Source organism: Osmia lignaria, chromosome 3, assembly GCF_051020975.1.
Source record: "Osmia lignaria lignaria isolate PbOS001 chromosome 3, iyOsmLign1, whole genome shotgun sequence".
Taxonomy (NCBI): domain Eukaryota; kingdom Metazoa; phylum Arthropoda; class Insecta; order Hymenoptera; family Megachilidae; genus Osmia; species Osmia lignaria.
Window position 1 is genome coordinate 6751372 of NC_135034.1, and position 25129 is coordinate 6776500.

Here is a 25129-nt window from a genome sequence, read left to right on the forward strand (position 1 = left end):
TGTGAGAAACGAGTCATTTTTAACCCATTTGCTACCACGATCCCCAAATGAGGATTTGAATATATATATATATATATTTTTTTATCACTTGCAATAGGATTATATTAAATAAAATGTTAAATAAAAATATGAAAAATAAAAGTTTGGCAGTTAATGGGTTAAGATTAATACCACCGTTTGTACTAATAATGTATCTAATTCTAATATATATTTCCTGTAAGGTCTGTTAAAATAAAAAATATTATTTTCAGAATTGTGAAGTAAAATTATTACCACTTGATATTTTACCTAACTTATGGTTCTATTCGCTGCCAGATCGAGCTGTTACGAAACCGTCTGGCGTAAAAGATTGCCAATGATTCAACATTTTTCTACTTTGTTCAATACCGAACAATGCCGAGGACGAAGTTGGAAATGCTAGAAACTAATTTTCGTACGTTTCCTTTAAAAAACAAAGGATTTTCAATCGATCAACTGTATCCGATATTTTTATCCGGCTTCTTTTCCCCTTCATCAAACGAGACACTCGTCTCATTCACGTAACTCGATTGAGAAGTATTTCAAAACCGGAAGGGAAAAATGAGATTAATCTCGGTTCGGTGTATCATCGAGATTTCCGGGTGTTCGTCCTCGGCTTTACGAAGGGAGAAGAGAGCCTTGCAGTTACTGCAACCGCAAATAATCGATATCCTTGCTGCGTCTATACTCTTCACCCTACCTGGCCCTTCTCCCTTCGCCTTTTCAATTCTACCTTTAATTTCCCCCTCGGTAAGACATTGATTAGAAGAACAATTATATTTGCAAACCAATAAAAGAAAAAAAATTGAAGGTACAGTTTGAAGATTAACAGTGTCTAACGGAATCGATGTAAACAATCTATCTTAGCGATCGTCTGAAGTGGCCGCGATTTACAAGCGGATCGACTCGCATATCTAATCGCGATTGAGACAAATCGGTTCAATTATCGTTATGAATTCTCAGCATCAATCGACGTTCACTGACCAACTGGTGAATAAAGCTTGATTCATACTACCGCTCGCAATGCCTTCGTTTTCTCAAAGGTACACTATTCTAGCTTCCAATTGCAGAAAATTTTAATATTAAGACTACGGTACGCGACCCACTCGGCATTAGACGCGTTGACGACAAAATGGATCCTGAAACATGGATCCCTGGAATTGGCCATCTATTATTAGTATTTTACGATCGACAGCAGGAAGAAGAAAAGTCGTTAAGGTCGCGTGCCCTATTTCAGTAGAGTAAATCAAATATGAAATATCCTTTTATCTGAATGCACGCCAATCGAACGCGTGCCTCGATATTGCAAAACAATATCGTTCTGTTTCGACGACGGTTATCTCCGGAGGGAGCCTAATCAGAAGTCGTGGATCGTTGATTCAACGCGCGCGAACCAGCGATTTGTTAACACGTTTGCAACCGTTGACGTAGTACAACGGTATTTTAATACGTTCTATGATCTTAGGTTAGAAATTCCTTGCCATCTACGTTTGTAGGTGCATCGATTATTTTTCGAAATTAAAAAGTTTATGTAACCTACTACGTTAACGTTTTCGGTCGGTAATACCATGGCGCTACCGTTACCGTAAAAATTTTAAGGTTAGGAATTTACATAACTTAAGAAATTTGAGGTTAGAACCATGCAACTTTCTATATTTATGTTTTCAATTGCCGGTATCCGATGCGATTGCTGGCAGTAAGTGATTCGAAGCGTGATATTAGAAAATCAATTCTTTTTTTTTCTTGCTTTAATCGCGAGGAATTACCAGTCACGAAAGTGTTAATTATCGAGTTTCGTAAGACTTCTATATAGCTTCGAGTACGATCGATTTCGGAGCGCACAATCGATTACCTCGCAGGAAAATTGTTCTGTGCGCAAAACATTTGGGAACATTTTTCCGTCTGTTAATGCCAAGGAGATAAGGCACGCAAACAATTTAAAATCATGTAAAATAAAAAAAAAAAGGAATGCACTAAATGATGCACGGATCGTTAAGCATAAATGTGTTATGAATAAGTTTTCATTATCTTGATCAAATGTTTGATTTGTTAATTAAACACTTGAGATTATGGAGTTCAAAGTACGCAAATAATAAAAAGAAAATTGTTAATTTTAACTACAATGATTTCAAAAGTTCTGACAATATGTTTTCAATATTTCCTAATAATTTATCTTTTTCATTGATTTCTATATTCTCAATTAAAAATTTTACGAAATCCTGATCATTTAAAAATGTGTTATATATCAACACTTCGTTTTCTCGATTTACATCACTGCGATATTCAAGCATCAAGTTGACGTTGGCAACACTGAAAAGAACAGCTGTTTGCACGTCAATCCGTTTGAACGCATTTACCGTGCGATAACCTTTCTAATGACTGAACTAACAATAAATAGACTTTAGAAGAGCTTAAAAGACTGAATTATTTATAGAACTGATAAGACAATGTTCTATCTCTGCAATCGACATATACTGCTACCTTTACATCAGAAAAATTCATAAGTTTCAGTAAGGTTCATTGTACTGTTCTTCTAACATATTTTATAACGTTTCATATAATAATACGAAATTAGATTCAAAGATATTTATGTATGAAGACGAACGAACGTAACTGTCATTGCATTGTCACTAAAAGGCATACGATAAAGTTGGCTACACTGGCGAGCGTTAGGTCGAATTTCAATGTGCAGATTAAGAATGCTTCCGGATAGTGGCTCCACGTCGCTTTCACAAGCAACTAAATATTGCATTAATAAACCACAGAACTCCGATATAATATCAGAGAACACGTTTCAAAAATAACAGATTAAATAAATACCACACGAAACATTTCATATCTCACGCGAATTTATAATAGAAAAATAATGAAAATTTTATTTGCGTCAATAGGAAAAAATGCTAGAAAAGGAACACCACGGTAATTTATGCTATTTTACATAAATATCTTATTCATAGTTACACGCAACACGTTTCTAAATTGAGTAATCGATCGAGAACTGAAGAATAGCATTCGTGCACGTAATGTAAAATATAATAAAAGTATAAAATACGATACGAATCGGATATAATATAGAATTATTTCACGAAAAACCTAGCAATTGAAAGTAGACAGAGAACAGGAAGAGACGGCAAGAGCCTGCGCAGAAATGTCAGGACCGTATGCATGAGAATGAGAACCTGTTTTCACGAATATTTGATAACAAATATTTAAGAACAATAAAAACATTGTTTCTTTTGTCGTTTTTAAATAACTTGACTTGTATATCTAATTAAAATCAGTGATTAATAAGACTTAAATTGTTTCTCAGATATACATGGAATTTCATAAAAATTCAACAACATTTACAATGCAATAAACGCAAAGGAAGATACTGACCACGCGGACTTATACCCGTGCCTTCTACTTCGCATTATTAATCAAACTAAAACATGAATTATCAAAACTTCGAAAATGATACACTATATTAAATGAAAATAACAAAATGTCATTAAAATGCTAGGTTATATCAGTAAATACCTTTAACGTGTTACCGGCAACTAGTGGTCCATTATACACTTTCATCCTTCAAGTTCATCATTCACGATTCATTGAAACGTGTAAACCTTCCGATGAGATCACGATTTTACATCAAAACACGATGAAAATAATCAAGAACACACATATTCGAGCCCGTTTAATATGAATCTCTTCGAGTACAATACGATAGAAGAAAGGAAGAAAGGAAAAAAAACGGAAAGAAAGAAAGAATACGTGAAGACGTCCGAGAGAGGTTAAAGTGGGGGAGAGAAAGAGGAGACTGGGTGGGGCAGCAGACGCCCCGCGGCAAACTGTCAAACTACGCCGGTTCCGCAAGGTTCGTGGCCATCGGCCGTCCCCATGGTAATGCTACGTTTTCCAAGAGCGTGTATACACAAGAGTAGGTATGCACGCACACTTTAAACGACGCTGAACATATACGATGGGTGAAATAACCGGCGGGATTCTATCACCAATAAATAAGAATACAAATAACATAGAACGATTAAGAGAATTCTGACTTACCATCATTTTATAGTTCATTTTCCTTGGCGCGGCTACGTTTTCCATTCTCACGGACATGTTAGCGGTGTTATCGCTCGTGGCGCTTGCTCGAAACGATACCGTGCCGTCGTCGGTTCTATTGCTACGGTTAAAGTATGTCCCTCTTCTCTGTTCGTGGTTGTACGTCGTTGATGGTTTTTGGTCTGGCGTTGCCAAGAGAGCGGCGTCACCCGCGTTTTCGGATCTCCCGACACTGGTTAGATGCAAAACTCGCACAGCACGGTCACGAACGAATTTGCACTCCGATCGGCCGATAAACCGGGGTGGAGCGGAGGCAGAAAAAGAGTGAGGAAGAAAGAGAGAGACGGATTGAATAGGTGTGGGTGAGACGCTTGGTAAAATGAGGGGGGTTGCCGGGAGAGGGTAGAGCTAGGACGAAGTACGGTATGTATGGTTATGGACGCGAAGGGACACGATAGCCGGGGTCGGTATGGTTTTAACACCGACGAAATCCGATGCGACAAGCGTAACGATAAATCACTTTGTACGGAAAGAAAGAGAAGACGATAGGACAATCTAGAAGAAGAGAAAGAGAGAGAAAGAGAGAGGAGACAGAGTAAGAGACAACGAGACGAGGGGTTGAGACGGGAGGAAGAGCAAAGAAGAAAAAGAGAGAGAAAGAGGAACGTGGTGTGCGGCTTTCTGTTGCAGTGACCGAACAGTACACGCGGTACTACGTAAATGTAACCCGCAGGAAGGAGCGAGAAAGAAGAAGAAAGATTAGGAAAAGAAGGGGGTAGAGAGCTAAACCGATGGCGATACGAGACGAATGTCGAGTGTCAAGAGGGTGTGTCGGCTTATACACTTCACTACTATCAGTCGTACACTTTTCTCCACGTCGTAACTCGTTATTATATTAAAACACGCACCACACCGAGAGAATCAGCTAGCTACACCGAGCTGAGTCAACGAACAGAGACTAAGCGAGATTATCACCTACTTCGCTGTCGTTTTCAGCCTCAGTGGCGGCCACTGTTGCGGTACGATCGTCCTTATCCACCTCGCCTACCGTCTTCGTCGGGATTGTCCCCTTTGTCGTTGTCCTCGTCGTTTTTTCTCGCTGTATTCTTAATCCTTGTCTTCGTCCAAGCACCTCCTTTCGATCACTATATCCCTTTTTCTTTCTTCTTCTTTTTCTTTTTCGTACGTTCGCACTTGCTCTTCCAACAATCGCGAAACCTTCCTACCTTTTCATACTTTCTGTCGTCGTCTTCGTCCGTTGTATCGCGCGTGGCCACGCACCAGTTTTTTTTTTTTTTTTAACTATCGTACAAATTCCACAGAGCACTACTAATACAGCATGTTACAAAAATAGAGTTTATGTTCCCTTAAATAAAATAAATGTACAATTAATTGTTACTTGTTGTTAGGAAACATTTAGTGTATGTGTTGTCTTGTAGGTAGAGTCTAAGCTACTGCCCGGCGAGGTTCGCCCATCTTGCCCGAAACTAAGATGATTCGCCGCGTGGAGGCGCTGCTAGCACCACCACCAACGGTGGGGCTCCAGCGGCCGCACCTGTCTGCACGACCGCCACTCAACACACACTCACCCGTATCACAATATTACCACGATATCTTACAGAGTTTCCTAAGAGTAACAAAGAGATAACTAACCTACCTACAGCTTGTCGAACAAAGACCGAAACCTTACTGCCTAAACGAATGACGTAGAGGAGAGAGGGCTATGATCACCGCGGTTTTCTCGACGAGTTTCGGCGTCGCGCAGTTGGCAGGCATGCGAATGAACGAGCAACGAGCACGACAGAGACCAGTTACCAACAGCGTTACTTGACTGACGAAGAACAAAAATGAAGGACGATACGAGGGAAGAGAATGAAAAAAGAAAAGAGAGGAAAAAACGGACGACAGACAGTGGCGGGTGGTACACTCACCCCCGTATACGCGACCGTTTGCGATACGACAATAAACCTGTGTACCATATGCCCTCTTATGTAGAAATCCTACCTGAAATATATGTATACGTCTACAAAGTCTCGTCTTGTTCATTCGACCATTAACCAAAGGAGAAACCGGTAGATATCAAAAATCTCTCTTTCTTCTTCATAGAAACCGAGATCGATTCTTTCGGCCCTTTACGTTAGGTACCAGACGAAGTTCTTTCGCACCTTCTCGCGAGAGACTCGCGTTATCGATCGTGGAACGACCTCACTCACTTCTCCTACTCCCTCGAGGTCAGGAGACGAGATTTTCCTGTCGTTTTTTTCCCTTCTCAACAGGAAAATCTTCGTCATTTTCTTCGCGGTCATCGACACTTTTCATTCACCAAATGTATCATTATCCAAATTTGCTCGTATGCAACAATTTCCTATGCCTCTTATAGACATCATTTTTTACTATTCGGTATTATAAGTTAAATGCTTATTTGCCATTGGACCAGAGTTACCTCGTTCGCTATATGCTGCAATGTTTCAGCATCGAGCACGCGATATCGTGTAATTTAGCGTTGACAAAGTGACCAGCACAGAATAGGGTCTATCCAATTATGCATATTATTCATCCAAATTTCTTCTTGTTGCCGCCTATTGGCTATAGTGCACTAGCCACAAATGATGCCCTCAACATATGCAACCATAGATGCTTGCCCAGTGGCGTAGGGATTGGGAAATTTGCATTCACCTTATTCATTCTTATTTTTATATTTTTTTTCTTTGCGAACAATGGCCTCTTATCTTCAACGATAGATTAATAATACAAATTGGTTAATAATGTACTTTTACGTACTTGTACTTGTAAGTTGAATGAAAGTATAGAATTTAAAAATGATACATTGTAAGCAATAAAGTATTCATAATTATACGTCAAACTTATCTACAATCGCAAAAAGGTACAGTATTATCGAAACATTACTTTCGATAATAGCAATATTGACTTTACGAACAGATGTCTGGTCATGTGGTTTTACTACGTAAAAACCTTGAAAAGAGCTTTAAAAATAAACATAAATACCTTTCTGATCTTGTTCGGATTAATGTTCATGAAATGTATGTTTGATAGGAGAATAGTGTTAAAACAAGAGTACCAAAATGGCAGCTATGATACGGAGATCTCTGACTAATATAAATAATATCATAAGGAAATGACTCATGTCCTGCTAATTACTGTAAAGTTTATCCACCATTATTACTCACAGTGAGTAATAAATCTGTCCTTTAACTTCCATATCTAAATAAAATAAATTTTCCAAATCATAAGCTTCCAAAAGAAGAGGAAACTTTAAGAATACATCTTTCCCTGTCCCGAGATAATACCAAAGCTGTTACTTACACGGTCAGTGTCTACAACAGTGACGCATAATTCGATAAACCCGTAACGACTTATAAGTGTATTTCCACCTAATTGAACTTCGTCATTACCCAAACAGAAGTCTGAAGCAATTCCTTACATTTCCTGTTACGGTGGAACGTTGGCCCGGTCGCTTCTACCTGAGCCATCACCCAAAGCCCCTAGCTAAGGGGTCCTAGTGACTTAGTCATTAACATCGACTGGCCGTTTACCTGGATTTGCCTGTCGCGACCACGCACGAGACGAAAGAAGAAAGCAGGCCACTTTGTTTTGACCGATGTCTTTTCTTGTATCATTCCCTCTCTTTCCTTCTCATTCACTACGAAGTCACGGACAAGGTCAAGGCCGTTGGCCTTCATTTCTCGACATCCTCCACAACCTCCTACGAGTTCTCTCTATCTCTTTCTTTCTCTCTTTTTCAGTCTTCACCCGTGTTCTTTCTAATCTTACACATTTATCTTTCCATACGTAACATCTAATAAATATTCGATCTGCATCCAATGGTAACACGATTAACACGATTTCATATGCATTCAACTCTGTCCAGTTATAAACGTGTTCTCTCGTTTTTTGTTTTTTTTTTTCATTTCATGATACTCTTCGTCTCGCCCTTCCGTTTTCCATCCGTTTTTTCCGCTAGCCCCGACCACCGTCCCGCCATCCAGCACCGAGGTTCGGACAAAAATGTCCCTTGCAGAGAATGAACGATCTCACCTGGTCGACTCGTTCGTTCTACTACCCGTGGAATTGCACGGAGATGAGAGGAGGACGGCAGCCACTCAGACATTCCGTTGCTCGTACGAACAGGTTTCCTACCGATTGCAGAAAAAAAGCACCGTGAGCCGAGTAAGCTAAACAAAGTTATTCGCGGAGAACCGATACGCCCGGATTTCGGTAAGGGAAGAAAGAAAATCAGCCCTGAAACCTTCAACGCGAGACGTTCTCCAAGGTACTTTGCAAACATTGTATTATCTTGGAAATAAAATACTTTTACAAAAATCTGAGTACACTGGCTAATTTGTCATTCGAAAATCCACAAATTATGTATTTACCATTTTTTTGTATAACAAATAGTTCCAGAGATATTTGAGAAAAGCTATTTATCTATGGAACTATGCACATACAGGGAAGAAAATTTTGTTTAAATTTAGCGCAACCGTAAGCATGAATCATCAAAAGAATTATACATCTATGATATCAATTTTACTACGGATTATAAACGGCTGCCATAAATATGCCAGGTTGATCGTGATATCGAAAGTGATATTTTTCAAAGACTGCGTTGACGTTGATTAAAAATCATCGAACGTGTCGCAGACAGCGTTTCAGTGTTATTTATCGAGACAGCAGAGTGATAGGATAAATTCTGACTAATTGCAAAACTATATCAAGCATTTCAAATATGGCTGTCCGTATAATCACGGTACAACATTTTATATTCACATATCTCTTGTTCGAAAGCTTACGGGGGCGCGTGGGTAAGGGAAAGAAAATTGATTAGAAGGGACCGTTGAATATCGCGGTAAGAAATTCCATGAGGTACGCCAAAATTCCCTAGGGGCAGTCGGGTCAACAGGAAGTCAAGGCCACGCGGTCAATTGCCCCGCGATCCGTCGCCGTTATAAATAGATACGAGCGGCCGGTATCTACGCGTCTATTTCGCACGCATGCTGTAAAATCCGAATTGGTGTTATTTCGATACCGTACATCTTTCCCCTAGACTCCACTTTTTTTCCAACACCTCCCTTCGAGGTCCTTTCCATTGATAAAGCGTCACGTAACGAACGTATCGATCCTTCGCACCGCTGACCGCTAATTGTTATAAATATAGCCCGGTTAATGAAAGAATAACTTCCCTCGATAAAGCCATGGAAACGCGTGACACCTGATCCTGAAATAAAAATAATTCTATTGCTGCCGGACGCATAATAGATTCTTACAATGTAGACTAATAGTTTACAGTAATGCGAAACAATTCAAAGCTAACGTGCCGGTTTAATACCCATATAATCTTCACTCCCTCCTATAATCACCCCAAATGTATGTTATATTGGTACACAATTGACCCCATGATTTACAAACAGAATTTCTGTACACGTGGTTAAATATAATGTTAATGATCGTCGTAGTACTTGAAGAAAATCTGAGATCATTGCAATGTGTAGGAGAAAACAGTTCCTGTGAAACAAGAAGAGTACTTATTGATCCGGTATGTGGTAAATGTAGCTAGCAGGGCTTATAAATGCCATCCGCTACGAAAACTATAACCAGTGCCAATTTACCCCCCTTTGACGTAGAATTATTATGCAAAGCCTATGCAGACCAGTCGTATGCAAGAAGGATCATCAAATATTTGAATGAAACAAATTATTTTCTATCGTCCTTGTTGAAAACTCGGTTAATCGATATCGGGGCGAAACGTTGAATCCTCGCTGTTCGTTATAATTGAAGCTCTCAAATACTAAGAATAAAACGACTTCGTTCCTTCCACGAAATCGTTTAAAATTAAAAGAATAATTTTTCTTTCCTCTTGATATTAAATAATCTATGTTTAATCGCGCGAGTTTGTTTCGTTAAATTTTTCCGCTATTCTTTATCGATAAATACGAGCGTTTTTTGTAAAGAATTACGAGTTCAATGTGATTTGTTAAAACATACAGTACCGTGAACAAATTCAAGGGGAATAACCCTGTACCACCCTATACCGGCAGAATATATAATCTCGAGGTCATTGCTCGAACGATCTTTGGGGGTTCCACCATGCCTGGAATGAGGGTGAGGTGCCTCGGTATACTGGGCAGATATCGACCACTTTCCTCCAAAAGCTAGAATGCAAAGCTGCAATTAAACATTGCCCCGTCTAATGAATTTGTAAAAAATATATAAAAAGAATGAAAAGAAAAATAAAGAAGTTTACCGCGATGCTTTCGTAAGGTTTCATCCTCGCAGACAAATTGGCTGATTCACGCTTTACCTCTGAAACTTGAAGCATTAAATTACAATTGAATATTCCTTTAGTCTACTCAACGTAAAAGGAAAATAAAAGGAGAGGGGTATGCTGTCTGAAAGAAACATCTTACATGGATGTTTCAATTGAAATCTTTGAATTTCATTATTAATCAATCCATGTGCGGCCATGTCCATCGAGTTGGAACAGGGGTATGTCTTCAGAGAGACGACGAGGTGTAAGGACAAGATTCGATCTTTTCAGATGTATGAGACGACCAGTATAGAAGGAGGATTTCAAGGAGTGTCTTATGGGTAGGAGGGAGCGTAGGATAAGGGTTGTTCGACGGGTGGCCGTGCCTTTTGGGGCAGTGGCCCTTGCTACGATGCCTCCGAGGGTGAGAAGGGGCAGACGAGGACCTACGCGTTATTGAGCGGGCATTTCCCACAAAGCGCAGACGAGGGCAACCACCCCGTAGCGTTGCGGCGCGCACAGTTCTCTACTCTCTTCCTTCTCCCTCTCTTTTCCCCCCTTTTTCCCTATTTCTCCGTGCGTTCAATCTCTCCTTCTCTCTCTCCCTTTCTCTCTCTCTCTCTCTCTCTCCATCACTGCATCACCCTTCTGTCTCATCCCATCCCTTCAATTTTTATCTTTTTCTGTCGCCTTCTTTCTTTGCCTCCCTCTTTCTCACAGCCTCCTCTCGCGTCCTCTTCCTCCGTATCCCTTTCCACTCTCTATCTATGTATGTTTCTCTCATTCTTGTCCCGTCAACGTGGAGACCCTTCGTTCCCTGCAAATTTCTCGACGCCAATAGGCGCTTTCGAGTTTGGTGCGCGCATTAAATTTATCGAACGCGACCGTGCAAGCTTGAGGATGGTAGATACAGGAAGAGGGAACTCGATGACTTTCATCCCTTTCCTTTCGTTTTTTCACTTTAATGCCGCGTCCAACAGTGCCCTACTTGTGCCTTCCCTTACCTTTGGGATCTAAAAATGATGAGGAATTTATTAAAATCAATCTTTGAAGATACGGAATAATCGGACGTCCTTATTTTAATAAATAAGATTCACCCAAGTAATGCATGAGAAGTTCTATGTAAAAAAAATATTCCTCCTCTTCTCTCCCTAAGTTCTGATCTTTGTCTTCGTCCTTTTGTTCCTTGATGTCCTGTGCACATGCTTTCCTACCGCTCTGTCTGCGCAACCCCTTTCATTTTCTGCAAATCCTTCAGCAAGTACTGCAAATATTATACTCGATTTCAGTGCTTAATCCTTTATTTTACAAATTTATTTTTATATTCGCGAAAAAAAAATGGATTTCAATTTTGGTTTTTTTTTTCGAATTGGTTGAAATCGACGAGTACTAACCCCGGTAAAAACATAAGGGAAAGAGAAATGGATGTATCGATCTCACCCCTAGGGACTTGGTGGGATTAGGACATCACGGTAGCCACCCACGATGAGCCATGAAGCACCGTGCAGTAACGGAAGAAGAAACTTGTAGCCCTTAGCAACGTATTCTCGTGGAAAGGGACTCGTGTATTTAATATCTTTAAGGCAATAAAATGTTCTTCTTAAACGGTTACAGTTAATCTTATACTTCCTCCTTTCTCTCCTGATCTGCTCATGAAATTGGAGATCGTTTATTTTATAAAAAACAAGTGTTCTATGAGGGACGAATCTCCAACTGATTATTTGTAGTGAAGATATTAAAAGGTTACTCATATTCAGCATCAGTATATTCAGATTGTAACCATGTATTGATCTTTATCATTTAAATAAACGTAGCCTATGAATTAGCTCTTCATTATCTTCCTCTTCTATACTGGACAATCTTGTACACTACAAAGGTATAATGGATTAAATAAACGTAAATATTAAATTAATTAGAAAAAGAAAATTATAATCGTACACGATTTTATCCTCGTGTTTCCAATCACCCAATGACGCAATATACCACCCTCAACCTGCACCCTCTGCGTCACACCCATCCTGTTTCCGCATACCATGCGCCCTCAACCTATATCTGTCTCCTAGGTCGTTGATCTGCAAGTCCTATTGTATCTACGATGATCTGTAACAAGTTTAATTTGATAATATAAGATTTACTCATTAAATACAGCAAATATGTATAATTAATAACAATCCAATAATAATTACATGGCATCAATTGATAAAGTCAGAAAAACTGTCTCAATATTCCTGTTACTTTCATTTACTTTAAATCAAATTGCAAAATATTTGTAATCCAACCCTATAACATATTTAAACGTTTTTGTATTAATTTGTGAAAAAATACTATATTGTTTTTATGTTTTTCTTGTTTAAATCATCATTGATTAAGTTTTTGATTTTTTGTTAAACGGTACCCCTGTATAACAGATACTCGTGTATCTACGCATGCTTTTAAAAGAGCATGTAAAGATGGAAGAGAATTCATTACAAGAAGAAAGAGGCGATTTAAGTAAAAGACCGCAATTTGGAAACAGAACGCTTTCTGATAATGATAATGTATTCCAACATAACTCATGGTATATATGTATATGTATCGTTTAATATTTAATGCGATATTTGCGTTATTAAGGTTATCAGGTTTTAACCTATAAGTTGCAATATTTTGAACTTTATCACTTATTTTTTATTATAAATTTAAAGGGACAATGTTGTATGGAATGAAGAACAGGAAAAATTGGCTCAACAAAAAGTAAATGAAAATTCAACTGTGATGTTAGCAGATGATAAAGTGTGGGAATACGAATGTGAAGCTAATAAATATTGGGACAAGTTTTATGGAATTCATGATAACAAGTATATATAAATATTAACCCATGTAATTATTATGAGAAAGTATAAATGAAGAAAAATTTTACTTATAACATTGCAGATTTTTCAAAGACAGACATTGGTTGTTTACAGAATTTCCAGAGCTAGCAGTTGATACTGTAAAAGAAAATTTAAAACAATCTTTGAGATCTGTAAATGAAAGCAAGAATGAAGATGATAAAGAAACTCATATTAGAATCCTTGATTTACCTAGTAAAACTGGACATAAAATTTTAGAAATTGGCTGTGGTGTAGGCAATACAGTGTTTCCAATACTTTTGTATAACAGAGATCCAAGTTTATTTGTATACTGCTGTGATTTTTCTACAAAAGCAGTAGACATATTGAAGCAAAATCCTGCTTATGATGCATCTAGGTATAAAACATTGAATACAATACTTAGCAATGGTTATTGAATGATAAATTATTGATATAATCTATATGTTTCAAAGATGTAAAGCATTTGTTCTTGATGCAACTCAAGAAAATTGGGAAACCCCGTTTGAACCTGAAAGTCTAGATATTATAGTCCTAATATTTGTTCTCTCTGCTATACAGCCAGATAAGTAAGTATTTCATTGAATATATGAAAATTATTGATTAAAGTTAATAAATTACCATTATTATTAGGATGAAACATGTTATACAACAAGTATACAAATATTTAAAACCAGGTGGATTGGTTTTATTTAGAGATTATGGAAGGTATGACTTAGCTCAACTGAGATTTAAAAAAGGCAGTTGTCTATCAGAAAATTTTTATGCAAGAGGAGATGGAACTAGAGTATATTTTTTCACACAAGGTACCATATTTATCATTTAATATAAACTTATTTTCTTCAAAATATAAAATACAAGATATTTGCTTATAGATGAAGTTAGAACATTATTTACAAGTTGCTGCTTTACTGAGGAACAAAATCTCGAGGACAGAAGACTCCAAGTTAATAGAGGAAAGCAACTTAAAATGTATAGAGTATGGATTCAAGGGAAATATAGAAAATAATTTAAGAATTGTATCATATTCATATTTGTAATGTTATCCTACGTTTGTCAAAACAATTGTATAATATAAAAAAATATATCTATACTATATTAAATGATAAATATGTATAATGTTTTTCCTCGTACATACATCTTTTTAATTAACAACTGATAAATGACCGTGATAATGAAACACAGTCGGATATTATAGTTTAAGAAAGTTTTTATTGGTAGCACTGCTACACTATTAACACGTAAACATGGCGATCACCGCAATCGTTCTTGTTTAGAGAGAAACAAGATCGTTTTTTGTATTTTAACACTTAACTTTTCACTTTAAACTACCAAAAAACAGAACAACATGGGTAATGCCGATACAAAATTAATCTTTCGAAGAGCAGTCGTTCAATTGACGTCGAAAACACAGGTAAAAATTATTGTTTATTATTCCACTCACCAAGCTGTTTGACGTTTCAGTGCAACAAGATATATACAAATCGTTAATTGTTAATTGATCTCGTCTTTTTATTTGGATAAATAATAATACTTTCTTCAGTATAAAGTTCATTGAATCCTATCCTTCACTGACCACATATAATTTAAGTTAAAAAAATACACCTCATTCTTTTTTAATTGTAGGTGATTGATGCTTCAGATGACACATTCTGGGACCAATTTTGGTCTGAAAACGTTACTAATGTGCAAGACATATTTACTCTAGTCCCTGCACAAGAAATTCGTATATTAAGAGAAGAAGCACCTTCCAATTTAGCTACATTATGTTATAAAGCTGTGGAAAAACTAGTGAAAGCAGTTGATAATAGCTGTAGAACACAGAGAGAGCAACAAACAGTTTTAAATTGTTGCCGCTTATTGACAAGACTGTTACCTTACATTTTTGAAGATCCTGATTGGAAGGGATTCTTTTGGTCCAGTTTACCTGGTAAAGAAGATGAAGAAAGTATCCCCTTGGCCCATTCTCTACTCAATGCACTTTGTGTGAGCACTGATATACTTTTTAAAATTAACAGGAGACAAAAACAAGTTGTTTTAAACTCAAATTTTTATTTTAGGATTTGTTGTTCTGCCCTGATTTTACAGTAGCTGCAAATAGAAAATCTGGTCCTGTAAGTTTTCTTTTAATATTCTGAAAGTTTTAAAAATTGAAAAGTGCTAATGAAATGTTTTTTAAATTACCTAGGATAAGGCAGAAGAATTACAGTCTATAGATAGCTGTGAATATATTTGGGAAGCTGGTGTAGGATTTGCGCATTCACCTCCTAGATACCCAATTCTAGATTCAAATAGAACAGAATTATTGAAGCTGTTACTTACATGCTTCAGTGAAACCATGTACAACCCTCCAATGGATCTTTCAGTTACACCAAATAGATGGATCCAATATTTAACCAGTTCTGAAAATAGGTGTGTTGTAGTAAATTCATCGTATAGACCAATATGTTTAAGAAAAAATAATTTCCATATTTTTATAACAGACATGCTTTGCCTATGTTCACATCATTGTTGAATACAGTATGTGCGTATGATCCTGTCGGGCTTGGAGTACCATACAATCATTTATTATTTACTGACTCCTTGGAACCACTAGTTGATGTTTCGTTACAAATTCTCATAGTAACATTGGATCATGATACCAGTGGTGGTACTCCGTTAGAAGAAGGAGTTGTTGGAGATAATTTATTTATTAATTATCTTAGTCGTATCCATCGAGATGAAGGTAAATTTTGTACCTGAAACAAATTATTTAATGAAGAAATTGAAGGAATTATTTCATTGAAGAAAATTATGCTTATAGATTTTCAGTTTGTATTGAAAGGTATCACTAGATTATTGAATAATCCATTGATGCAAACGTACTTACCAAACTCAACGAAAAAAGTACACTTTCACCAAGAGTTATTGGTGTTCTTTTGGAAAATGTGTGATTACAATAAGAAATTCTTATATTATGTTTTAAAAAGTTCCGACGTTCTCGAGGTGTTGGTACCCATACTGTATCATCTGAATGACTCACGAGCAGATCAGTGTAAGCTTTCACGATACTATGAATTTAATTAAGCTGATTACACATAATAATTAAGCATAATTGTATAGCGCGAGTTGGATTAATGCACATAGGAGTATTTATTCTACTTTTATTAAGTGGAGAACGGAATTTTGGCGTTAGACTGAATAAACCGTACACAGCTACAGTACCTATGGACATTCCTGTTTTTACAGGTAATAATTTTATTGATAAGTTATCGATAATTCATGTTATCTAAATCTCATTATATTATAGGTACACATGCTGATTTATTAATTACCGTTTTCCACAAGATAATTACAACTGGACACCAAAGACTACAGCCGCTATTTGACTGTTTACTAACGATTCTAGTCAACGTTTCTCCATATCTTAAAACATTATCAATGGTGGCTAGTACTAAATTATTGCATTTACTCGAAGCATTTAGTACACCATGGTTTTTATTCTCGGCCCCTACGAACCATCATTTAGTATTCTTTCTTCTTGAAATTTTTAACAATATTATTCAGGTGATTTGTACATATATTAAATAGCAAGTTTTCTATGAATGATACTAATAACATTTGTTTCTTACCAGTATCAATTTGATGGAAACAGTAATCTGGTTTATACTATTATACGTAAACGACAAGTGTTCCATGCATTAGCAAATTTACCAAGTGACTGCAATACAATTGCAAAATCCCTGAGTAAACGACAACGTCGTCACGTACCTGCTAGTACATCTAATGAAAATGTTAGCGAAGCTGCAATGGAAGGTTCGCATCCTGCACAGCCAGCTGAACCTGGAACTTTAAAAGCATCCCTGTTAGAGACTCCAGGTAAATTTATAATATCTGATTATATATCTGATTACATAAACGCATTGTTATCTGTTCGTATTTGTTTTTAGGTATTGAGAAAATGACTGAGAAAGAATCTGCGCATCCATTAAGTCCTTCAGTGAATGTGGATGTAGGAAAATCTAATCACCAAAATAATGGGACTGGTACAGAAGAATTAATGAACTCTGCTAAAAGCTCTGTTATACCTGTAAGAACATAACGATATTAATAATTTATTATATTGTCTAATATTTATAAATTGTTCATCCATTATTTTTTATTCATTAAATAGAAAGGAGGTATCAGAGTTGCGGAACACACAAATTCTTCTAACAATATAAATCAGTGGGTTCCTTCTAGTGAGTGGGTGTATCAGTGGAAGAGTAAACTTCCGTTACAAACTATTATGCGTTTACTTCAAGTTCTCGTACCTCAAGTTGAAAAAATATGTATCGATAAGTGAGTATAATTTATTGTATCAATTTTTCAAATTGTACGATTCATTCATATTTTTTCATAGGGGTCTGACAGATGAAAGTGAAATATTGAAATTTTTACAACACGGTACATTAGTTGGTTTACTACCCGTACCACATCCTATTCTTATCAGGAGATATCAACCCAATGCAGGAACAACTGCTTGGTTTAGAACGTACATGTGGGGTGTTATATACTTGAGGAACGTCGAACCCCCAATTTGGTATGATACTGACGTAAAGTTATTTGAAATCCAAAGAGTTTAAACACAGTGAAATATTATTAGTAACTTGCACTGAAATTTCTATACTATTCTGATATAAAATATTATATTCATAATATTAAAAAACAAATGTTAGTAATATATAATTATCATAAGTTATTTTAAGAAGATGGTAAAAAAGAACAATAGTAGAGAATGACCTATTTTGAAACTTTTCTTTTCCGTCCAGTTCCAAAATTGGCAACTTTCTATTAGACTTTCTAGAACATTTTCATTACAGTCGTAAAATCGTAATTCTTTTTTTATTTACTTCGCTTTTTAAATGTAGTTTACAATATTTGTATGTAAAGTGAAATATGCATGACATCTAACTGTAATTCTTTTTAAAAAAATTAATTTAATATTAATTTATTAACTTCTTTGAAAGTTTCCCTCATGGTTTAAATTTGTACAAAATAAATAAATATAGTGATCTAGGGAATGTAACATTCTTTAAAATTGATGATGCAATTATATAATTTTGATTGTTAGTTTATGAGAAAGCGTGTCGTTTCAATGTGTACGATTATTTTCGTAATAAAGTAATGTGTACTTATTCATGCTGTGCATACAGAACAAGCGCCTATGTTTAATTAAACAATTGTAATATTGCCTAGAGGTTTGTAATAAATTTGGTATAAAAAAGAATGTAAAAAGGGAACAAAATAACAAACCGAATGATTCTTTATTTCAAGCTACATTTTTGGTGTACAAAAATATAGCTTGAAAATCGTTAATAGTTATAAGTACTAAATACAATATTCTATGTAATAATGTATTGTAAAAATTTGTTTCAAATACAAAGCAAAATTTCTTTGCAAACTATAATTTACATAATGTATGCAATTTTAATATTAAAACACACACAGAAAACATAAAATCACATATATATTTATTAGTTGAATTTATACTATAGTCAAAATCTATGTATGTACGCATCGCGTGTATGCACTTACTTAAATTATATACACGTGTATAAGTAAGTATTATAAAACATATACAATACTTAGCCTATGTTTTTATTTAATCTTACATAGTAGAATTAGTGTGTGTTGAAGCATTTTACATTTTATGGATTGTAGGAAGAACAATTTATGCGTTAAATGTGACTCTAAATTTCATTTTCTTTTTTTAAGAAATAAATTTAAATTATATATTTTACTTCCTTCTTTGTTCACAATGTACAGCTTTTCACATGTGAAACGACAGTTACGTTTTTAAAGAATGTATTATTTTCTAATGAAATAAATCACAAGTATTTATTTAAGTATGTGAACGAAAAACACGTACCTTTTTGGAATTCAAAAAATACCTTAAGTTTCGTAGATATTGTGTTTATCTTTTATTCGGGCATTAATCTTCTTATGCTTCTTTTAGTTCATAAATGCTATAAAGAATGATATCTTCAGATTACTTCACTATTTATATCACAGATGTAAAGTTTACCTATCCTAGAAAAATCGTGATGGTTTTCATTTTTCCTTCAATTGCATAAATTAAAAGCTCGATGATGGAATATTTATGTTTAATAACACACTTTGATGATATCACTGATGAGTGTTTCATTCCTTAAAAAATGTAATGTATGAAAAAATAGTGATAGCATTCTATACAATCTTATGTCAATTTAACGATGTTAAGTCATCGCATAACTTTATCATAAGACGGCGGTGGAGCTTCGTCCGATGAATTATGCGGTGGAATCAAAATAGCAATATGATAGGGTGGTGGTGGATTTTGCCTTATTACAGAAATAGGTCTAGCGTTTTCATTGGACATTGTATTTGTAGCAGTTACAGACGCAATGTGGTCCTCTTGAACGTGGTGTTCTTGATGATTACTCCGGTGATTTCGGCGGCATAGAATCGAATACAAACATGCGAACAATAATAATAATGTTAGCAGACCCCAAAATACAAAAACTTCTATGCCTTGACCCTAATGGAAAAATATATCCATATTAATAACACAAAGAAATTAAAACAGTAATAAAAACATTTCAGTTTCAGCTTACTTGATCACCGAAGTAAAATTTTGCTGCGGCAACGAATCCAGTTGCAAATACAAATGTTATCCAAACACCGCATCTTAATCTGTAACTTGCTAGTTCTGCATCATTAAATTCAGAAAAATCCAAAAGACTTCTATTCGTTCCACTTGTAGCAGTATTTGACAATATTAATTGATTATTTCCAGCAGTTGTTACATTACTGTAAATATGAAAATAAATTATATTTCTGTTACTATTCTTGTTGTTATTGCTTAAACATCCATACTCTTGTGTAGAAAATTTATAATTGAGGGCGAATCATTTATAAGTACTTTCTGTTGATAGACATGTATAAGTGAGTCACCCTGTATATAGGAAGAACATGTTCCTCAGAATCCTCTTAGTAGACCTTTTTCTTTAATTACTTGGAGATGTTGTTTAGCTGGGTACGTTGAGTAGAGTCAACCGGAAAATTGTTTCGGGTATCATTATTAGTTCTTAACGAAGTTCTTATCACTCTGCAACTATTTAAATTACTAGGACCAGCTGCATTTTCCATAGCATTCAGATTTTGGAATCGATGAAGAGGGGTAACCATTTGTCTTACATCTGAATTATATCTACATTGATCTGTAAAAATGATAAATACAAACGTTTTAACTTAAAACTGTACTATCCTTTTTGAAACAATTAAATTTGTATAATTTTTCAACAATTTTTTGGATATTATATACACAGTACTAAATACTAGAAACGAAAGGAACTTTAGATTTTTGTTTAGTAATCTTACTGAAATTTGTTTTTGGCAGAGGTGTGGCGGGGTATCGGCGGCCAGTAAAACCGTAATACCTCCCCGCCGGTTTGTTAATCCAGAAATGCATACTCTGTGCAATGTTCTTTAAATATTCATTGCTATTTGCCAAATTCCTTGAGATTCAAAGCTACAAGTAACTTAATATCTTCTTTGTTGCTTTCATAAATACTTTTCCAGTAAGCTCACGAACAATCCTGGTTCAAGTTCCATTACTCGTACATTTGAAATCAATGCACTGTGTTAGCACATTTTTGGTATTCATCGTTCATAAAAGAGAAACTTGATATATCTTAAAATGCCTTTTAATTTCATTTATTCAAAAAACTTCAATCACGTTTTGTGAATATTACAACAAATTCAACGAATACATAACTAATAATCTGCATTCAAACTCAGGTCAATACTGAACTAAACTCTGGCTTGAATTTCTACCATTGTCATTTTAAAAGCAGGCATACCAACACCGATGAAGCAGACATTGTCAACTTATGTTTGTTGTTTAAAAAACTACTGAAAAATGATTTCCTAGTATAACCAAGTATACAATAAATAAAAATTGATTTGTCTATTATTTAGCTTGTAGCCTGTAGCATACTTGATATACTACTTAATTTTCATAAATTTGGATATGAATTAAAACATAACCTGTCTATAAGAACACCAGCATATATATATTAGAACTAAATATGTATTAATTTTATGAAAGATCCAACAGTGATTATAATGGTGTTGTTTATAATAAAGAATTGTTTATGCCGAGTTGAATCACATTTCTTGAAACGATCTTTGTTTTGCACTACTGTCTGGAATGCTAATACTGGTGAAACAGATTATCCATTAAAACACGATGATAGTTTGATATCCCAAAGCACTAAAAAATGTGTAAAAGTTGCTTTCATAGGTTTACCAAATGTTGGAAAGAGCACATTAATAAATCAACTGACACGTAGATCAGTATGTATTTTTAGCTATTTTATGTTAATCATTATAATCATCTTTTCATCACTTTTACTGGAAACAAATGTTTGATAAACAGATATGTCCTGCATCTGCCAAAGTTCATACTACAATGCACAAAGCAGAAGTTGTATATACAGAAGATGATACACAAATTATATTCATGGATACACCTGGATTAGTAACACGTAATGAAATTAAAAAGTATAAATTAGTGGAAACCTTTACAGAAGATCCTATAGTTTCAATTAAAGAAGCAGATGTTATTGGAATCATACAGGATGTAACTAATGTATATACTAGGCATAAAATTAATAATTTTGTTAAGGATTACTTAGAAAACAAAAGGGAAGACACTCCATTGATATTGGTCTTTAATAAAATTGATAGAATAAATAAGAAATCAGTTTTGTTAGAACTTACAAAATTATTAACAAATCCTGAAAATTCTCCAAAATTTGATGATATTTTTATGATATCTGCACTAACTGGAGATGGCATAGATGATTTAAGAGTAAGACAATGTAGATCATTTATGACTATTATAGCAGTAGTAATTATAAATCATTATTTGTACGTTTATATTCAAATTCATTTTAATTTACATTGCAGAATTATCTACTTGATTCAGCCAAGGTACAAGAATGGAAATATGAAAAGGACTGTAATACTGATCAAACAGTTGAAAATATAATACAAGAAACTGTAAGAGCTAAGTTAATGGATGTTCTTCCAGCAGAAATGCCATTCAACATTAAATTACAAATGGAGCATTTTGATTACACCGAAGATGATGGTATTCAGTGTACTCTAGCATTAAACTGTCCCAAACCGAATTATATGAAAACATTGTTAACGCATAAGGGTGAGAAAATTAAGCATATAGCATTTCATGTAGAAAAGGAATTACGTAATGCATTTAGAAAACCCGTAATCGTACGTTTATCTGTACAATGTGACAAAAAGAAAAGGACAACAATTAATTAAAAAAATCGACAACTTTATAAAAATGATTTTTTTTTAACGACACAAATGTATAAAATTCCTTTGAAAATAAATGTACATATAAATAACTACAATTACACATGTAGTAATATCACTTACAGTCATTAATGTTGTTAAAATATGGAAAGGTGAAATCAGTTTCTCTAAGATTTTCTTCTATCCATTTGTTGGCCTTAGCATCAAGTTCAGGGGTAAACATATCCCTCCAGTTACCACTTTGACCAGTCCTAACAAATGTTCCAGCAGTTATAATACCACATTCTTTTAACTCAGATGAATTCACCATTGGGTTATTCCGAAAGTTTTTAATATTTAAATAATTTGCAACTTCTTTTATTTGTTCCTCGCTATAGATTTTTCCGAGGAACATAGCAACTTTTTTAATTGCCTTTGGAAAATCCTAAATATACGACATATAAATAAAAGCACTTTTAAATAGAAATAATATTAAATGATTTTCTGACTCACATGTTGCATTTCTTCATAGAACATGAATAAAAGATTTGGATGATTTTTATATCCCCATGCTTCCTTTAAATGTTCCCAATAGGGACTCCATGGTGCTGAAAAAAATGTTAAATTACTTAAATCGTATTTAATAAAAATAATCTGTCATATCTGTTATACTTACTAAGATTATTTTGAAAATAATCCCAAAATGTTGCAAAATCACCTGTATACCCTTGAGTTTTAATTGCTTTGTTTAAATGATACCAAGAGACAGCAACGTCTTTTGGATTTCGTGCAATATATATTACCTTTAATTGAATAATATAATATTGTATAAAATTATATAGAAACAAGTGTTCGCTTTCATAATTATAATTCTACCTTACAACCAGTATCCAAAATACCAGGTAACAAACTAAATGGAAAATGTGATTTAATGAATCTCTTAGAAGGTATTCTCGCTAAGACTTCGTACCCTGGCTCCGCAATTTTTCTACATAATTCTTCTTTATCTTTATCGCCCTTGTTTATTTTTAAAAATTCGAGCGTCACTTCTGGATGATTGAACAAACTAAATCTAGAAAGCAAATTAATTTTAAGTTAATAACGTTGTTGTTTTAAACTACCGTATAAACTTTCGAGGAAAATGTAAGTTCAATTATACTAACTCAAGAAACGGAAATCGTTCTGCCAGAAGTTCTTTCTGTGCCCTTTCGAAATCTAAATCGTTTGACAATAGCCAAACTAATTCTTGAGTCCATGTTGTACCTGAAAACAAAAAAATAGTTATTGGAAAATTCATATACGATACCTGTATTATTTAACAGTAATTCGTAATGTATGTTACTTACCGGACCTTGGATAAGATAGAACCCAAGTATCATCTGATCGTGCCTTAAAGTTATAAAAACCTTTACCTTGTTCCGTATATCTATACGGAAAGAACCACTTTTTAGATCCTACTAGCACCCAACCTGTTCTTTCGCCTTTAAATAATCTCAGCATTTTCTTCGTGTCTTCCTCATTCAAAAATTCATATTTTGGAGATTCAAGTTCCATCCTGTATATTTCTGTACGAGTTTGAATATATAAATTCATGACAGTTAAATAATAAAATAATTAAAATAAATAAATTTATTTGTAACTTATATTTTAATAAGCATTTATTTATCCTGTACTTGAAAATTATATCGTTAGATATGACCGTTACCGTTAACTTTACCAATCCGGAAGCGCGGGAAATTATACCGTTACGTCTAGCATTCTTTTTTTAAACATATCGAACTGTCATTTATAGCTATAAAATATGAACTAATAAATATAACAGTCATATCAACGTTTTATAAGTAATGTAAATTAAGTTGTAATTGATGTCGGAAATAAAGCACCAATTTTAGTTTAAACCAAATACAGGGTCGGCCCTGGGCCTAGGCAGACTAGGCCCCCATAAGACGATTTTGCGTCTAAGAATGCAAGCTTAATGTTAATTTTATAAATTTTAATTGAGGTACTTTTTTTTATGTCATAAATGCGAAGGGGCCCTTTTTCGGATCTCAGGATCGGCCTTGACCAAACACTTCCTATGTATCTAAATATTATAAAGTTGTCATTATTATATTTAATAAATAATGTATCTAATTAAATATAAATACTTACAAAGTAATATCAATGAAGATTTGAATATATAATAAATTAAAATACCATAAAATTATACGAACGTCATAGCAAAGCAACAAACTGGCGGAAGACACGAAACCTAATGATGAACTGAAGAATTTAACGGGAATTCGGGTTAAAGGACTTTCACCCAACTAAGCTGCCCAGTTTCGTTTTTCTCGTATTGTTTTATTCATTAATAATTTTAAAATTTGAAAAAATCTTGCGACGATTACTTTTATTCAATATTTATAAAAATAACTTCCGGTTTATATTTATATGACTAATGATTAAATACCAGAAACACGACTTACTGAATACTAAAATATTTTTAGAAGAATTTTTCCATAAAAAATGATTTAATTTATTGCCACTATAATTGTAATACAGGCAATTCACGACGCGTGCTTTCATATTAAAAATTGTTCTCTAACAGAATAGAGAACAATCATATCAAACTGTAAAGACTACTTACTAGATAGGAACT

The 25129-nt window shown here is 34.6% G+C and overlaps 6 protein-coding genes across 11 annotated transcripts in view; 3 read left to right on the plus strand and 3 right to left on the minus strand.

The window, feature by feature from the left end:
- Nucleotides 1-5494, minus strand: part of shep (RNA binding motif single stranded interacting protein alan shepard) — a 24680-nt gene extending 19186 nt beyond the window's left edge. For both annotated transcript variants that reach the window (XM_034326908.2, XM_034326905.2), the window contains exon 1: nucleotides 4063-5494. In XM_034326908.2, the coding sequence (XP_034182799.1) occupies nucleotides 4063-4119 (57 nt within the window). In that variant the 5' untranslated portion in view covers nucleotides 4120-5494. The remainder of the gene's footprint in view (nucleotides 1-4062) is intronic.
- LOC143306133 (uncharacterized) lies at nucleotides 5383-13290 on the minus strand. Its single transcript, XM_076692770.1, has 9 exons — nucleotides 13221-13290; nucleotides 12263-12424; nucleotides 11719-12192; nucleotides 11422-11588; nucleotides 10485-11337; nucleotides 10322-10386; nucleotides 10068-10242; nucleotides 9112-9582; nucleotides 5383-8216 (listed from the first exon to the last, which is right to left on the minus strand). The coding sequence occupies exons 5-8, from the start codon at nucleotides 10546-10548 to the stop codon at nucleotides 9554-9556; spliced, it is 333 nt and encodes a 110-aa protein (XP_076548885.1). The 5' UTR covers nucleotides 10549-11337; nucleotides 11422-11588; nucleotides 11719-12192; nucleotides 12263-12424; nucleotides 13221-13290; the 3' UTR covers nucleotides 5383-8216; nucleotides 9112-9553.
- Mettl2 (methyltransferase-like protein) lies at nucleotides 12721-14240 on the plus strand. Its single transcript, XM_034326926.2, has 6 exons — nucleotides 12721-12881; nucleotides 13006-13158; nucleotides 13235-13549; nucleotides 13626-13739; nucleotides 13804-13976; nucleotides 14046-14240. The coding sequence occupies exons 1-6, from the start codon at nucleotides 12751-12753 to the stop codon at nucleotides 14177-14179; spliced, it is 1020 nt and encodes a 339-aa protein (XP_034182817.2). The 5' UTR covers nucleotides 12721-12750; the 3' UTR covers nucleotides 14180-14240.
- Nucleotides 14241-14379: 139 nt separating this feature from the next.
- On the plus strand, nucleotides 14380-17774 carry LOC117605493 (protein HID1). The gene is made up of 12 exons (XM_034326894.2): nucleotides 14380-14584; nucleotides 14797-15156; nucleotides 15231-15284; nucleotides 15359-15582; nucleotides 15654-15895; nucleotides 15974-16204; nucleotides 16273-16398; nucleotides 16460-16716; nucleotides 16785-17028; nucleotides 17100-17239; nucleotides 17324-17490; nucleotides 17552-17774. The coding sequence occupies exons 1-12, from the start codon at nucleotides 14519-14521 to the stop codon at nucleotides 17772-17774; spliced, it is 2334 nt and encodes a 777-aa protein (XP_034182785.1). The 5' UTR covers nucleotides 14380-14518.
- A 1140-nt stretch (nucleotides 17775-18914) lies between these two features.
- Nucleotides 18915-24857, minus strand: LOC117605497 (luciferin sulfotransferase-like). 5 transcript variants are annotated; one of them, XM_076692722.1, is made up of 11 exons: nucleotides 24643-24857; nucleotides 24498-24574; nucleotides 23838-24056; nucleotides 23655-23754; nucleotides 23368-23563; nucleotides 23168-23294; nucleotides 23005-23099; nucleotides 22636-22936; nucleotides 20186-20390; nucleotides 19785-19980; nucleotides 18915-19708 (listed from the first exon to the last, which is right to left on the minus strand). In XM_076692722.1, exons 3-11 carry the CDS (start codon nucleotides 24043-24045, stop codon nucleotides 19412-19414), a joined length of 1725 nt encoding a protein of 574 aa, XP_076548837.1. In that variant the 5' UTR covers nucleotides 24046-24056; nucleotides 24498-24574; nucleotides 24643-24857; the 3' UTR covers nucleotides 18915-19411. The 5 variants fall into 5 exon arrangements, 3 of the variants coding, with proteins under 3 accessions (XP_076548837.1, XP_034182795.1, XP_076548834.1); XR_013063559.1 differs by lacking the exon at nucleotides 24643-24857 and having other exon boundaries at nucleotides 18915-19221; nucleotides 19308-19708; nucleotides 23838-24626; XR_013063558.1 differs by lacking the exon at nucleotides 24643-24857 and having other exon boundaries at nucleotides 18915-19157; nucleotides 19217-19708; nucleotides 23838-24626.
- On the plus strand, nucleotides 20650-22573 carry LOC117605503 (GTPase Era, mitochondrial). Its single transcript, XM_034326925.2, has 3 exons — nucleotides 20650-21528; nucleotides 21611-22045; nucleotides 22144-22573. Exons 1-3 carry the CDS (start codon nucleotides 21274-21276, stop codon nucleotides 22516-22518), a joined length of 1065 nt encoding a protein of 354 aa, XP_034182816.2. The 5' UTR covers nucleotides 20650-21273; the 3' UTR covers nucleotides 22519-22573.
- Nucleotides 24858-25129: the final 272 nt, after the last annotated feature.